Source organism: Lissotriton vulgaris, chromosome 5 (assembly GCF_964263255.1).
Source record: "Lissotriton vulgaris chromosome 5, aLisVul1.2, whole genome shotgun sequence".
In the NCBI taxonomy this organism is placed as follows: domain Eukaryota; kingdom Metazoa; phylum Chordata; class Amphibia; order Caudata; family Salamandridae; genus Lissotriton; species Lissotriton vulgaris.
In genome coordinates, this window is record NC_141693.1 from 235,377,169 (window position 1) to 235,392,412 (window position 15,244).

At 46.4% G+C, this 15,244-nt stretch overlaps 1 protein-coding gene across 4 annotated transcripts in view; it reads right to left on the bottom strand.

Annotated features, from left to right (window-relative positions):
* The window catches only part of GRIN1 (glutamate ionotropic receptor NMDA type subunit 1), an 851,805-nt gene that overhangs the window by 325,348 nt on the left and 511,213 nt on the right, over positions 1 to 15,244 (bottom strand). For all 4 annotated transcript variants that reach the window (XM_086921247.1, XM_086921250.1, XM_086921251.1 and 1 more), the window contains one exon: positions 14,781 to 14,916. In XM_086921247.1, the coding sequence (XP_086777373.1) occupies positions 14,781 to 14,916 (136 nt within the window). The remainder of the gene's footprint in view (positions 1 to 14,780; positions 14,917 to 15,244) is intronic.

Here is a 15,244-nt window from a genome sequence, read left to right on the forward strand (position 1 = left end):
GCCGGAAACGGTTTTGGAGTTTTGAGAATGTTGCGAAACTTTCTCCCCCTGCTCCCAGTCTTGCACAGAAAGATGTTTGTTCAGGCTTTGGTGGTCTCAAGACTGGATTATGTCAACTCTCTTTAGTTGGGCCTCCCGGCGTATCTGGTGAGCCGCCTACAGATGATTCAGAACGCGGCAGCCAGCGCAATTTTTTGGCAGGCCCTAAGACACATACGACTCATCTGCTGTCTTCCTTACACTCGCTTCTGGTTCAGAAGCAAATCCATTTTAAGGCATTGGTTCGGGTTTTCAAAGCCTTTCATAAGATAGGGGCCGCCTACCTCAGGGAAAGATTTCAACACTATATCCTCCAACGTACCCTGAAGTCATCTGCTCAGTTTCTGACCTCCACAGCTAAGGTTCAACTGTCTCGGATCGGGGGTAGATCCTCTCAAGTGGTAGCCTCTCGTTTATGGAACACTCTACCTCTTTGTATCGGACAGGTGCAAGACCTCCTCACGTTTAGGAGGAAACTAAAGACCTGGCTCTTCCAACTGTAGGTTTCGGCCAGCTCTCTGCACAGAGGTGTTTCTTTTTGTTAGCTGTTATGTGGTCTTTGTGTTTCAGTGCCGGGACACTCCTGGGAGTAGCAGTGCGCTTTATAAGTGCCATATAGCATAACATAAAATAACATTACAAAAGAATTGAAATTCAAAACCCTCCTCAAAGGTAAAGTTGGATTTTAAGTCACACTTCTGAAAATGACACTTGTAGAAAGTTGGCATTTTCTTGCCCCATCCATTGGATGCCTGCAGCATGTCTCCTGGGTTGCATGACTGGGTGTAGCTGGCAGTTGGTCTTCGTGTACTGCTCCCAGACAGTGAGACAAAAGAGGCACTGGTACGATGGGCTATTTCTGACTTGATAGGGAGACGGAGCTGTCACCTGCCACACTTGCACTTCACAAAGACTCTGCCTCAGCACACTCATAAAGGGTTTCACACTAGTTGTTTGTGTCCACAGACAAGCTGGGGTCAGGACAGGGAGGCAGGACATTTCAGACACTTCTGTCGGGGAGGACTCTAGAAGCTTCCCCCACTTCAAAGTGGGCGCAAGGTTTAAATAGTGGACCCTCAGACCCAACTCATCAGTACACTTTTGGATCTGTGGAGACTCAAAAGAAGGACTGCTGTGCTGCTCTGCTGAAAGAAGGACTGCTACTCCACAGCCTTGCTGCTTGAGAGAGAAGGACTGGACCTGCATCTTGAACCCAGAACCACCAGAGTGATTCCAAGGGCTAGTTGGTGGGACTCCAGCTCAGAGCCTTAGGAACAGAAAAGGATCCAATGACCGTGAACAGCGCACCTGGACTCTGCCTGCTGTGAGTCATCCCCTTAAGTGGTTCCACACCACTCCTGGGCCCTTGGAAGTGAACCTGAAGTTACTCTGCCAACCCAACTGTGGTCTAGCAGAATCAAGACAGCGCACCACTACGCCTCGCAGCCCCGCATCGGAACTGCCCCTGCGCAATGCATCCCAGACGCAAGACCTTACAGCTCTTCAGAACTTCCACTGCAAGGCCCATCCCCGACTCAGGATCTTGCATCACAGCCCGTCAGAAATATTGTTGTGTGCTGCATCCTCGACGTGAGACCACACAACTCTCTTCAATCAGGATTTACCACATTGTCAGAATACAAACACAACACTAGACTTTATTGGAACCAACCAATAAAAGAAAGCATCCCATCAGTTATGTTAAGTGTACACACCAGCCTCAATTACTGCACTGCCCACTACAGAGCAGTCTGAGAGAACTCACTACAGAGAATGTCACATTTTATTATCTCTGTGTATAGCAAGCCTAGATTTGGCGAAGAAATCATTACATGCAGTATAGAACAAATTATTTTCCCAATTAACATTCACTAGTCATTCTTGCAAATTACACCTTCCTGTGCAGTTGATCCTGGATTTCCTAGTGTTCATCCTCTCTTACCCTGGTGTTCATAGTAACCTTTTCCAATGTAGTTAGTGTTAGTTAGTGTTACCATATTTGTACTATTTTTTCAAGTTTCTTTGTCGATTTCAAGTTTCTAAGCACTATATGCTAAATAAAGGTGAAAGCAGTTTGGCGGCAGTCACCAGACTTTAGTTACCCACATTTTCAGCACTATTCCTGACAAATCTCAGAATTGTGCCATACCAGTCCACATCCCTACTTCTTATTAGGGAGCATTCAACATCATGTCTACAAGAAACCTATGCCCTATGCGCATATCTCTGTCTAAGTCCACATGGTCACTGTAATGGTTGCAGATTTGGGAAACTTTAGTTAAGCTTTGTTCAGTGGGCCTAACTTGATCTGTGCTGGGATAGGGCTGGAACTGCTTGGATCAACATTCTAGCAGTGCCCTCTTGATCAGACATCAGCATTATTTTTGGAGGAAGAGGTTTCTTTGACACAATCTGGTGAGCGATCAACTCTTATGCAATGGAGTCTTCATTCTCAGATATTGTACAGCACAGGCTCATCAATAGCCTTTGTCAGGAAGGAAACAAATTGCTTCCATTTGAACCAGGTCATCTCCACAGATGTACCACTGTGGTGTTAAAATGGTGTAAAAATGATGTAAAAGTACCAGGGATAAACTAGAAATTGGATAAAATCCAGGTTCTGAGAAGAACCCAACAAAATGTTTCTGTTTCTAAAACTAGTAGCCAACAAATCAGCATGGCACAGTCATCACCAATCTACAATTATAGAAGAAAGTAGAACAATGCTGAAATGACAGAACTGGACCAAACGGGTAATTTTGAATTCATCTAATTTAACAAACAGAAGAAGTTATTTTATTCTGAAAAGGGAAATTACAGAACACTTTGCATTGCTAGAGCCAGGGAACTGAGTTGTGCAATGTTTGAAACTGTTAGACTTGGCATCTTTGACATGGTTCCCCTGACTTTTTGCCTCTACCTCCTGTATTTTTGATGGTGGGCTGGATTTTGTTTTTTTCTGGCTTAGATGCTTTGAGTATTTTGCCACTGCTGATCAGTGTCAAAGTGCAAGGGCTCTCTGTGTAAATTGTTGTTACAATTGGTTCTCCCGGATTGGCATATATGATTTACTGGTAAGTCCCTAGAAGTGTGAAAGGTCCTGTAAATCAAATGCTACTAGTGCAGAACTGATTGTGCCACCCACATAAGTAGCTCTGAAAAGATAACTCAGGCCAGCCACTGCAGTCCTGTGCGCAGTTGTTAACTGCCATGTCGACTTGGCAAGTGCACCCACTTGCCAGGCCCTAACCTCCCTTTTCTTACCTGTTTATGCCCCCATGGTAGGGATATCCCTGTTTATGTGAAAAGTAGGACAAGCCCTGATGTGTGTGGCATGTAAAATACTGCCAATTTCATTTTTCACAGTTGTAAGGCTATCTGTCCCCATAGGATCGAATGGAGAGTTTGCTAATAATTTCTTATGAGCATTACTGCCCATGGGAACAAGATGGGAAAATAAAGTTTGATATGTCTGAACTCAGTGAGGGTGATTTTTACATTCTATGTTTAAAAATCCCACTTTTAGGAAGTTGGAACTTTCTTGTATAAGCCATCAGTCTGCCTCTGGTGGATGTGGATTGACTGTCTGGCTGTAGAGTGACAGGGGCTGGGGAGGTGCAGTAGCTCCAGAGAGTCTGGATGAGTCAGGGCTGGGCTGAATATAACTGGACTGCATTTACAGTAGGGGGGAGGAGATTTCCTTTCAAATGAACGGGCCTGGTCTGCCTTCCACAATGCTGTCTCCACCTCTTGGCGGGCAGCTGCCTCAGCGAAGACAGAACTGGTTTTGGCTGGACACAGGCACTCTCTGCCTTCAGAGAACAAAGACATTTACTGTATGAAATGAGGGGCTTAGACACCAGAACTTTAGACTACTTCTGGAATCAAGAGGAACCTTTGCCAAGAAGAAGAGCTGGAGAAACTGAGGAGAAGTACTACCCCTTTGCTGTGTGTCTGGGGTGGCCTGCTGTAGCTGTTTCTGCCAAGGAAAGGAGAAGGACTGTGCTGTGTGCTGTGTCCCCTGCTTGAGGAAGATCTCCAAGGGCTTGAGTAGAGCGTGCCTCCTGTTTTGTAGTCTCAGGGGTACAAAGACTTCACCCCCAGGTCCCCTGAACTTCCTTGCTGGGAGTTCTGACCTGCCAGGAGACGCCCGTGACTGTCTTGGGCCTCTGGAGGTTGTTTCTGCGGTTGGGAGCTGGAATAGCAACGCAACTACAAGAAAATCAACACATTGCTCTTCAAGTTAAAGTTTTTCCAACGCAGCACCGCAGTGCAAGAAGAATGTAAACGCACCGACGGGCTGCTGAGCTGCACAGGAACTTGTAATTTGCAAGAATGACTAGTGAGTGTTATTTGGCAGAATAATTTGTTCTATACTGCATGTAATGATTTCTCCAGACAAATCTAGGCTTGCTATACACAGAGATATCAGAATGTGATATTCTCTGCAGCGAGTTCTCTGAGGCTGCTCTGTAGTGGGCAGTGCAGTAATTGAGGCAGGAGTCTACACTTAATATAACTGATGGGATGCTTTCTTTCATTGGTCAGTTCCATTAAAGTCTAGTGTTGTGTTTGTATTCTGATGTTATGTTAAAGGAATGTAAATAATAAATGGCCTAATGTTCTCCCAGGTCAATGATGAACGGCTTATGTGATACAAGCCTAATTCTTTACATTGTCCTGCCTGGTGCTTTGTTTTTCTATTATGAATTCAACTGTATAGGCTTCAGCATGCACAAAAGAGGAGAGTGGACTAACTTCTTGTGCCTGAAATTGGATAAATTGTCAGTATTCAAGCATGAAGAAAAGCAGCTTGGTTTTTAAAGAGAGCTATCTATGATACATGTGTTTCTCTCTCTGGCGTCTCACATAATATTTATTTTCATTTGCATAATATAATATATATAAACAATATTGATGCCTGGATCGACCCACTTTTAACAGCCACTCGTCGAGGTAGGGGAAGACTGGAACACCTGACCTCCCGAGGTGTGCTGCAACACCGCCATCAACTTGGAAAACACCCATTGTGCGCCGGTAAAGCCAAAAGGGAGCACAGCAAATGGATAATGCCAATGGCCCATTGTGAACAGCAGGTCCCGCCTGTAGGCAGGCAGGACGGAATATAGAAGTATGCGTGCTGCAAGTCCAGCACAACCATCCTATCTCCAGGGCAGACATAACCTGAGCTAACATGAGCATCTTAAATTTATTCTTCTTTAGAAAGAAATTGAAAGGGCTGAGATCTAAATTAGGGTGGAGGCCCCCTTCTTTCTGGGGCACCAGAAAGTAACAGGAATAGCAACCAGGTCCAACTTCTGATGCCGGCTCCCTCTCAATGGCTATTTTGGCCAAAAGGGCCTCTACGCTCTGACAGAGCAGGGAGTGGTGGTCGTCTGTCAACAGGTCTGAGGATGGTGGCATGCATGGTGGGGTTTCTAGAAAAAGGATGGAGTAACTCAGCTGAACAATCTGAAGTACCCCCGTGTCCGATGTTATAGACTGACAGTGGGGCAAGTTGTGTGGAATCCTGCCACCAACTTGGTACCAGTGATGGTACGAGGGCAAACTAAAGTGGTTTAGAGGTTGCGGATACCTGGGCCACGGGGGGAGCAGGGGGGTGCGTACTATGTTGACCTCTAGTTGGTTGCCCCACAACGGGACAAAAGGACAGGGGAGTATGTTGGACATGGTGGCTGAGCAGAAATGGATGTGGTTAGTAGATCCTACCATAGGCACAGAATAGGCAAAAGGCAGAATGGGGTTGGTGTGGGGCTATGGAGAGGACCTGGCAGCAGCTCGACTGTCCTTAAAGTGAACGTGATGAATTTGCCTTGTCTCCGCTAGACTGTCCTTAAAGTGAACAGTGATGAATTTGCCTTGTCTGCAAAGAGACAGGTGGCACTGAAGGGGATGTCCACAGAGATGCCTGAGGGTCCCCTGAAAAGCCAGTCAATCTGAGCCAGGCTTTTTGCCTCAGTGGCCCAGATAATGCAATTGTTCTGCCTTGCGAGTCCCTCATATCCAGTCTGCATTGAATGGTGAACTTTGCTGCGTCTCTCTCTTTGGTAATAGCCTGTGAAGGTTTGGCTTGGCCTCACCCAAAACAATGGGCAGCACTTGCGCAACCGAATCCCAAACCATGTGGGTGCACCACCCCCAAAAGGTAATCGGTGGCAACTGACTGTAGAACAAGCCTGGAGGAAAAGAACAGCATGCTGCCAAATGTGTCCTACCTCTTCGATTTCCTATATGGGTGTGTGGTATGGAATGAACATGGGTCGACTTTGGAGGTGGAGGCTTGGACAACCAGGCTCTCCAGGGTGGGGTGCTGAGTGAGGAAAGCTGAGTCCTCAGGAGTGGGGTGTTGGCAGCAGGCACTTGTCCTGTGCACAGGTGCTCCTGTGTAGCGATTGGTCCAGGCCCGAGCAGGTCTTCAGTGAGGGTCAGTGAAAGGGAAAAGCACCTCTGTCAAGACATCGTCCTGACCGCCATCGAGGGTAGATAGAGGTTCAGGACCTCAGTCGCCTTTCTCCTCATCATAGCGAAGGAGGCTCCTTCCTCCATAGCCACACTAAGAGAAGAGATCATGCCAGTGTCTGATGAGGTATCCGGACCACTGGCGTCTGCCAGTTCCTCATACCAGTTATCATCAGCCTACTCAAGGTGGTTGTAGCCATAGGATCCTCAGATCCTACCCAATCATACTCCTCTCCAGGCATGTCGAAAAAGGGAGGACCTGGTTCTGACTTGGAAGGTTGAATTCTGTCCGGCACCGGATTCAGTGTCTTGCGACACTGGTCCTGCTCTATAACGTAGTGTGGTAAAATGATTGGGTCACAGGTATGGTGTGCCAGTGGTACTGGGAAAGATGCCCTCAGAATGGGCTCCAGGGAAGGTCACGGTCTTGCAATTAGAGCTGTTCCAAATCCAGCACCAAAAATGAGGTGCATGGCCTTAAAGAACTATTGAAGTTGGGCGAGGGTCACTCCAGCTCCAGGAAACTCAGGGAGGTGCAGAGCAGACTCAGAGGCAGGCATCACGTGGCAGCGGAGCCAAGAGTGATGTCGTTTTTGTGCCTTGTCTGAAGATTTAGATTGGCACGTGAAGTTGACATGCACTTTAACTTCTTTTATTTCTTGGACTTTTTGTTGGACTTATTCGACGTCTTCAAGAGAAATGGTGATCACCTGGAATGACTTTGCGAACAGGTCCAAGACCTTCCTCATGATTGGGCCATGGACCATTGTAGAGCTGACCAGCATCTGGCAACTAGAAGCTTCAAGAAGCGCTCCCTCAGCTCCAGAGCCGTAGCTAGAGCTTCTGGCGCCCGGGGCTATCCCTCAGATTGCCGCCCCTGGCCGATAGTGGGAGGGGGAGGGGGAGGGGAGAAGGCAGCAGAAAAAAAGACGTATTTGTTCCGGAGCCCCCAATGAAGTCAACCATGTAGCTTGGCTTTATCGCGCCAAAAACCTCCAGCTTGTTATTGATATATAGAAGTTCATTTCACACAAGGCCTCGTGACAGAGAAATCGCACTCTGCTTTTGTGTTCTGATGTGCTTGGCATGCTTTACATCTTAACGTTATACATACTACATTATTCCATCCCATTATCATGTATTTTTAACCCTATTCCTCATCACCACATTCAGTACCTTCCAGCCTGGGTTGTAACCCCCTAGCTATGTACGTGCCTGTCCATTTCTGGTGCTTTCCAGCCATTTTAAGATCTTCTTATGTTTCTCGTTGTTCAAATGGGTGTAATTTATAATATTTATATGTTTCCCTCCTCTTCATTGCTTGATTTTGCTCACGTGGAAGTGTCACTCATAGTTGTTGGAATCTGGCCCTAACGCTACATCCTCTCACTGGGACACCATGTTCGAGTCTCTGCTCTTTATGCAACAACGTATTGAATGTAGGGAGTCGCAGTTGTGATTCACTTCAATTGAGCCTACTGGACTACAGTACAAAATTGCAATGATTTCTAAAAGGAAAGCTTAGGACTGGAACAAGATGTTTCTGGTGGCACGGGCTCCTCTGATAAACCACAGACCTCTCAGGTTCTCCATCTCCAAGCTTGAGTAGCTCATCCCATCCATATGTCTTCATTGCACTCAGAGGTTCCAGTCCTGTTCATCCCATCATAAACCCAACACTACAAGTTCCAGAATGCAAAGGAAAGAAAATGCACTGAGTGAGCGCCTCACGCTTGGATCTGGAAAACTCAGAGAGAAACCTAAATCTACAACAGTGCAAGTAATCGTTTTCCAGGAGCTACTCTGCCAACCCCCTCACATACATACTACTCTGACAGGCATTATGGATCAAGACACTTAAAGAGAAGAAGACATTAAATCAATGTTTTAAATGACCTCGAAGAAGGCTAAACTGCCTGCGATTGGCACGCTGTTTGCAATTGAAATATAAAAAATATTAGTTCGAACAAAACATAGGTTTTAAATATAAAAAGAGGCCAAATGACTTCCTCTTGTCCAACTCCACATATCCCCCACTATTCCTTTTCAGTCCAAATAATATTCTAACATGTCCACACTCAAATTACTTTCAATTTCATTACACCAAATCAACTAATAGTGTTTAAGTTCCAGAGTAGCATGCTACTCACCGAAAAGCGCTTTGACGACTCTTCTGGGGAAGTAAGCGCTATACAAATGCAATTACAATACAATTCTTGCCATTAAGCAAATTGAGACATGTGCGCAGGCCACCTGTATCAAAGAGTGCCAGTGGGTCCCACCTGCAACCACCGGCTCAAATTAAGTCCTGTAGATAGGCACCACTAGTGGGTACTAGGGAGTGTGGCTGTTAGGGCAGCGTCTCCTCTCTACTCGCCAACCTGTAGTCTGCTTTATCAATAAACATCGAATGTATTTGGAAGTTGAGTGGGCGAATCAACCCAGTACATCAGTAAGCGCACTATAACCTTGTGTCCTTTCAGGGAAAGCTGCTGAAGAATTTTTTGAATCACTCACTGTTTCATGCGATGTTCCCCTTACCTTCTGAATCGTGAGGTCAAGTCTTTTTCTGACAATAGTTCCCCTCCCATTACCGTTTCTCGTGAGTTTAACCTAGAACATGTTATTTTTCAAAAATCAAATCTTTTTGCATGAAATCGTGGCTAACCCTCATTTTCTTCGGGACCTGCATACAGCACATCTCAGCATGTGCTTGCATACTTGTAACGAACTGACTGAGAAAACAAATGGTGGTCGACCCTAAATCACCCACATTGATAGAAGGTTGTTAGTTACACAGTTTCTTCACACAGGGGCGGCTCTAGGCTCATGGTGGCCCTGACCAGGGAGCGTAGGTAGGAGGCCCCGGAAGTGGGGGTCCGGGCGGGGGGAGCGCGGTGGCCAGTGAAGAGGGGAGGGGTCAGGGTGTTTGGAAGTGGAACAGAGCCGGAGGCCACCAAATCCCTGCCAGGGGACGCCACGCATATATGCATCCATCCTCAGAGGATTATTATATTAAGGATATATATTGGCGTGGTGGCCCCTGGGGTTTGGTGGCCATGTGCAGGTGCACAGCTTGCACATGCCTAAGGCCGCCCTGCTTCACATCTGGACAAGGAATGTTCTTTCAATGTTGTACGTTTTTTCAATTTCTCTATCTCTCTCTTTCACACTTTCACTCTTCCTCTCTTCTTTTCCCTCTCTTTATCACTTCAACAAGGTAATGCATTCAACATTTGCAACTTGTTTTAACAAAATTCCACTACACCTAAAACGTTTGCGCAATTTTAACTTCGCAACGCATGACTCATTTGAGTTTGCTGGAACTCAGTGCAGGAATACTTGGTATTCCAGTCATTGCAAATTTCACTGGTATTATTCAAATTTGGCCAAGCCAGTGGCGTAACAAAGGCCCATTAACACCAACAAACGCAAATGTGTTTTAATAAAACCGGCTGCACGTCATTTGGGACATGTTCATTACCACCACAAAGCGTTTATTATATTGTAAATGAACTCACTCAGTGTCAACCGTGTCTCGTAGATTGATTACACGTTCCGCCCTCTGCCGCTGTGACCTCCCTGACATCCCTGACATCATGAAGCAGGCCTCGAGGTGTTCAGCAGGAACAAAACATGCAGTGGCTCCAATGTGCTTCAAACACGCTTTTGAAGACTTTATTCTGGTTCTTTACTACAAGTTCAGCAAGCCGCTGCCCTGCACTCTCCAGACTCGAGAGCGCATGGTGGTGGCGCACGTCACTGCAGTGGCAGGGGGGGCTGGTCAAAAATTATTCCCAGAGCCATCATTGGTAGCGCTTTCGCGCGCTACCACTGATGGCTCTGGGACCCAAATACGCGGCAGCCACCACCTGCGCAGCCCTGATAGCCCATGGCGGCAGCCTTTATAATTTATTTGGGGACACTGTCAGGGTCTGCAAATAAATGATAAAGGCTGCTGCCATGGGCAATCAGTGACACGCACCGCCCCGAAAATAGTGCCGCCTGGGGCGGACCACCCTCAACGCTTCACCCCCCCCCCCCCAACCCCCCCCCCCCCCCCCCCCCCCCCCCGCCCTCCCCTAGCTACGCCTGTGTTCAGCTCCTTGGGATTCGTGTTACTGCAGTCCTCACCAGTCTTGTAGTCATGGTCTGGCTACAAGCATCAAAGGCAAACCAGGTAAGGGTCTGTCACAGGCTTCCAACTGTGACAGAAACCACAGGACTTAAATCTCACTGGTTTCTTGAGGGACATCCCGATACACTGAACTCAGGCAGCTCTCTTCAGATCTGTGCTGACTGGTGCAGAAAGAAAAGCACTGATGTTAGCACGCTGGGGTGGCGCCTATATAGACACCGCGCACATTACTATTGGCGCGGATGACTGGTGTGCAGAGGTACTGCTAGAAAAGTTTCCAGGTCCAGCCTAACACCTGGGAATTATTCTGAGGCTAAGAAACTGCAGCTAGAAGTCTCTATCAGATAAACAGTTCACACATACACAACTCCTATTACACCTATTATTTAGGCTTCCCAACATCTCTGAATAATCAGCTTCAAGTAGATCAAACTGTGGCAGCACAAATGATTCTGGCTCTAGTTCGCAGCACATCTATCTCTTCGATCTACATCAGTTACCAATTCATAAGTGGATTGTTCTTAGGACTTTATGAGCCTGCCATCAAGGTTTCTATGGCTATTCTCTTGCTTTTAATCTTATTCCACATAAGGTTTTAAAAACTTTGAAGTACCCTCCTCTTCTCATTGAGCAATCTACTTATTTTCATTTTTTTAAATCAGATTTTATTGGGATTTAGTATATTAATACGTTACATACATTTCAATCCACCAATTGTTTGCAAATATCATAGCATATTACTGGTACATTATATTCAAACTCATCAACTCGTGCTCTGAACCCTCCCCCCACACTCCCTCCCTCTTGAGTTGCGTCCGCTAGTTACTCTCTTTCCTCAGCTATTTGTTGACTGGCACCTCCCTGAAGTAGTCTCTATGGAAATGTGTCGCATTTGTCTTTATACCAATGTGGAGGGCCTTTCTCAAGGGGAGCCCTTTCTACTCTCTATCTACCCTGTGCCTCATCTGCCACATGGTTTCTCGGAGGGGTGCCATCCGGTGTTGGTTGTTCTTGCTCCTGGTCAGGTGCCATTAGGTCGTCCACTAACCGCCCACATACTCTAGCTCTGTCAATGGTGCCTATGCCTCTTTCCGACTCTGCTAGTAGTAGTCTCCCTTCTGCACATGCCCATTTTTCTAATTCACGTCTCCATGTCGCCACTCTTGGTCCCCCTGCTGACTTCCAGTTTTTGGTGATCTCCCTTTTGGCTAGTACTACAGCCAGGTCTTGGATTTTTGCAGTCGTTTTAGTCTTGGCTGTGTGTGGGAACCAGCCCAGAATACAGTGGCCCGGGGTGCACAGAATTTCCTTGTCTACTACCGCCCCCAGTATATGAAGTACCTCGTCCCAGAATGGGGACTTGTGGGGCAGTCCTAGAACATGTGTAGTATGTGTGTCTCTCTAAGCCCATATCCGGGGCAGGCTGCCTCTTCGACATGCTTCCTGATACGAGCCGGTGTGAGATAGGCCCTTTGTAGGACATAGTAGTTTATTAGTTTAAATCTTGTGCTCCTGGATGCCTTTAGTGTTCCCTCAACTATCCCGTCCCAGGCCTTCTCTGACAGCGGGATTCCTAAGTCTTCCTCCCACTGCGCTCACAATCACTCCAATTCTTGCTGGATATCCTGGCTCATGGCTCAGTACTGACAAGAGACTGTTTTAATCCTCCTCGCTGACTTGGAGACATATCGACATCCGTCCAGCACTTGGGGCTCCATGGTTCCTGTACCCCAATGCTTTCTCATGCTCATGGTAATCGCCTGATGTAATAAAAATTGGCCCTGGGGCAGCTCATATGTAGCCCAAAAGTCCTCAAAGGGGAAGATTTCTTAGTCACAGCAGAGGTCTCCGATTCTCTGCACCCCAGCCTCTTCCCAATCGTCAACACCTCCCCAGCTCCCCCTGTTTGGTAGGCCTCTAAGCATCTTCAGTGGCGTCTTGGGCGAATTGTATGATTTGCGCGCTGAAGGTATCTGGTCCAGCATTTAGTGATTACTTTAGTTTCCATGGTGTCGTGTGCTGCTTGATTTTGACCCGTAGCTCCAGCTTTGCCTGTTCCACGTCTGTTGGCGTGAATGGTTATTGTGCTCTTTCCGGATCTCGTCCCGCTTCCAGCCACTGTATCAGCCAGTTAAGTTGCACCGCCAGATAATACAGCTCTAAGTCTGGCACTGCCAGGTCCCCTGTCACCGAAAATCGCTTCAGCATGGTTAGTGCCACTCACCTGCATCCTGCTCCCCATAGGAACAACATTATCATGGAATCCAGACCCCTAAACATTGCCCTCGGTATCCATACTGGGAGGGTGCTAAAACAGTACAGTAGGAGGGGCAGTGCCACCATTTTTAATAGGGCCACTCTGCCTGCCTGTGAGCAGCGGAAGAGTTCCCCAGAAGTTCATGGTTGCCCTCAGTGTGTTGATCGCGTTGGCTACATTGCCCTCCAGCAGGTCCGCTGTTTCGTTGTAAACCCTTACCCCAAAATATGACAGGCATCGGGGCTCCTGTTGGAAAGTATCTAAGGCCGGTGGCAGAGGTGCATTCAGTACTGCGGGGAAGAGCTTTGACTTCTGCCAATTTACCCTGAGTCCCAAAAGGTTGCCAAACTCCTCCAGCATGGCCTTTGCGCCCTGCAAGTCTCCCCCCAGGTCTTGGAGGAAGATCAGTTTGTCTGCATATAGCGGTATTTGATGCTGCACACCTCTCACCAGGATGCCTCTGTAATCCTGCCCTTTTTGCGCCCAGGAGGCAAATGACTCCATTGCTAAAACAAATAGTAGCGGAGAGAGGGGGCAGCCCTGGCGCGTTCCCCGCTGTACCTTTTACCCGTGCACACTCTCGCTGTAGGGTTGGTGTACAGTAGTCATACCCATGCTGTGAAACCCCCTCCCGGCCCCATGGCATCCAGCACCACATAGAGAATGGACCATTCCAGGCTGTCAAAAGCCTTCTTGATGTCCACTACGAACACCGTCGCCTCTGGTATGTCCTGGCATTGTACAGTGCTGTCAGTCTAGGGGCTAACTCTTTGTTGTACGTTCCGAAGAAATCCACTGGCAAACCATTTGTGCAAGGGGTTTTGTTACGTGCCATGTGATTGTTGGCCCAGCGGACCTCTTGCTCTGCAATGTCCTCTCCTAATTCGTCAGTCTACTCCAGTTTAGTCTAGGCAATTGCACCACCCTCTACGTGCAATCTACTTATTTTTATGAATCATCTAAAATGTTTACAAATCACGCCCTTGAGGATTCCATATTTGCTTCTAATTTGTGTTAGTTGTTCCAAGACATCGTGTATGAGTAACAGCCTTCTGCATAATAACTGCAGTTAAATATAAACTACTATTAAGTCTTTATCCTGAACGTTGTGTCTAGTTCCGAAGAGACCATTTATAGTATTGTGTTCAGTTCTGGAGTTCGCATCTCCACAAGGGTGAAGACTGATTGGAGATAATCTGGCACAGTGAAATAAAATGGAGGAAAGGTTACAGGACCCATTCTAATAAGGAGGTCTCAATAAATGAAACGCACACTGGAAAAAACAGATCACGATGGAGGCATTAAATATTCATACAGTTTACACATCATTGATCAGCCAAGTGCGCTTCTATGAGTAAGAGTTGAGCATGATTTGAGACAGGAGTTTAGGAAGTTTATTTGTAGCACTTGAGCATCCTCTAAATAGCTCATACCCTTCGCAAACACCTTGTTCATGCTAAACAGTAGAAGGTACAATCTAATGCTATTCATATGGAAACCGACACAATCTGCAATCTTTTATAATTGTGACCTTTATACTGATTCTCCTATGTATCTATTCGACAATTACAACCTGCCATCATGGTACAAGAGTGGTGCAAATTATCAAGAGAGTATGTGCAAATATCTGCGGAGGAGTCTGTTTTATTTCTGTGTTTAATTTTTCTTAGAGACAGAAAGACCTATAGAACAGTGGAAATCTTCACCATACCTGAAAACTCCATGGGGTTGGGTTACGGAAGCCTGGAGACCATACGAATAATGCCAGAAATGTTGGTCTTCTAACACAATTCAATGCTGTAAAAATCATTTAAGGACGGACAAAACAAATTTTAAAGTATCTCTGAATGTAATTAGATTGCTTACCTTGTACAGTTTGGTTTGGGCCATTGCAGATGACTTTCTTGATTGGGTCATGATTGACAGTGTATTCCTCTTTGCATGTGCCATCTGGCAATGTCCCTCTCACATATACAAAGGGTTCCTGATGAATTGTAACAATCTAGGAAGAAAAATTGTTTCTTGTTTTTACCAGTTTTTAATCCATGCAAACCATGGGGTCTGACTGAATTGGCTACATTACAATGCACTTTCATGATAAATAAACCTTATACGCCCACATTACTTTGACGTGTAGGTTGATACCGCGGTTTACTCAGAAGAAGGTTGTGTCATGTTAAATTTTTATTTATGAGCTTCGAACCCATGCCTCTCAACAATTGTTTCAGAATACGTGGGTACATTACCCTATAGCCTGTCAGTTAACATTAACAGATAACATTGCCAGGACGGCCCTATGTTCTTTGTGAAAGCTTGATAAAATAGGTCTT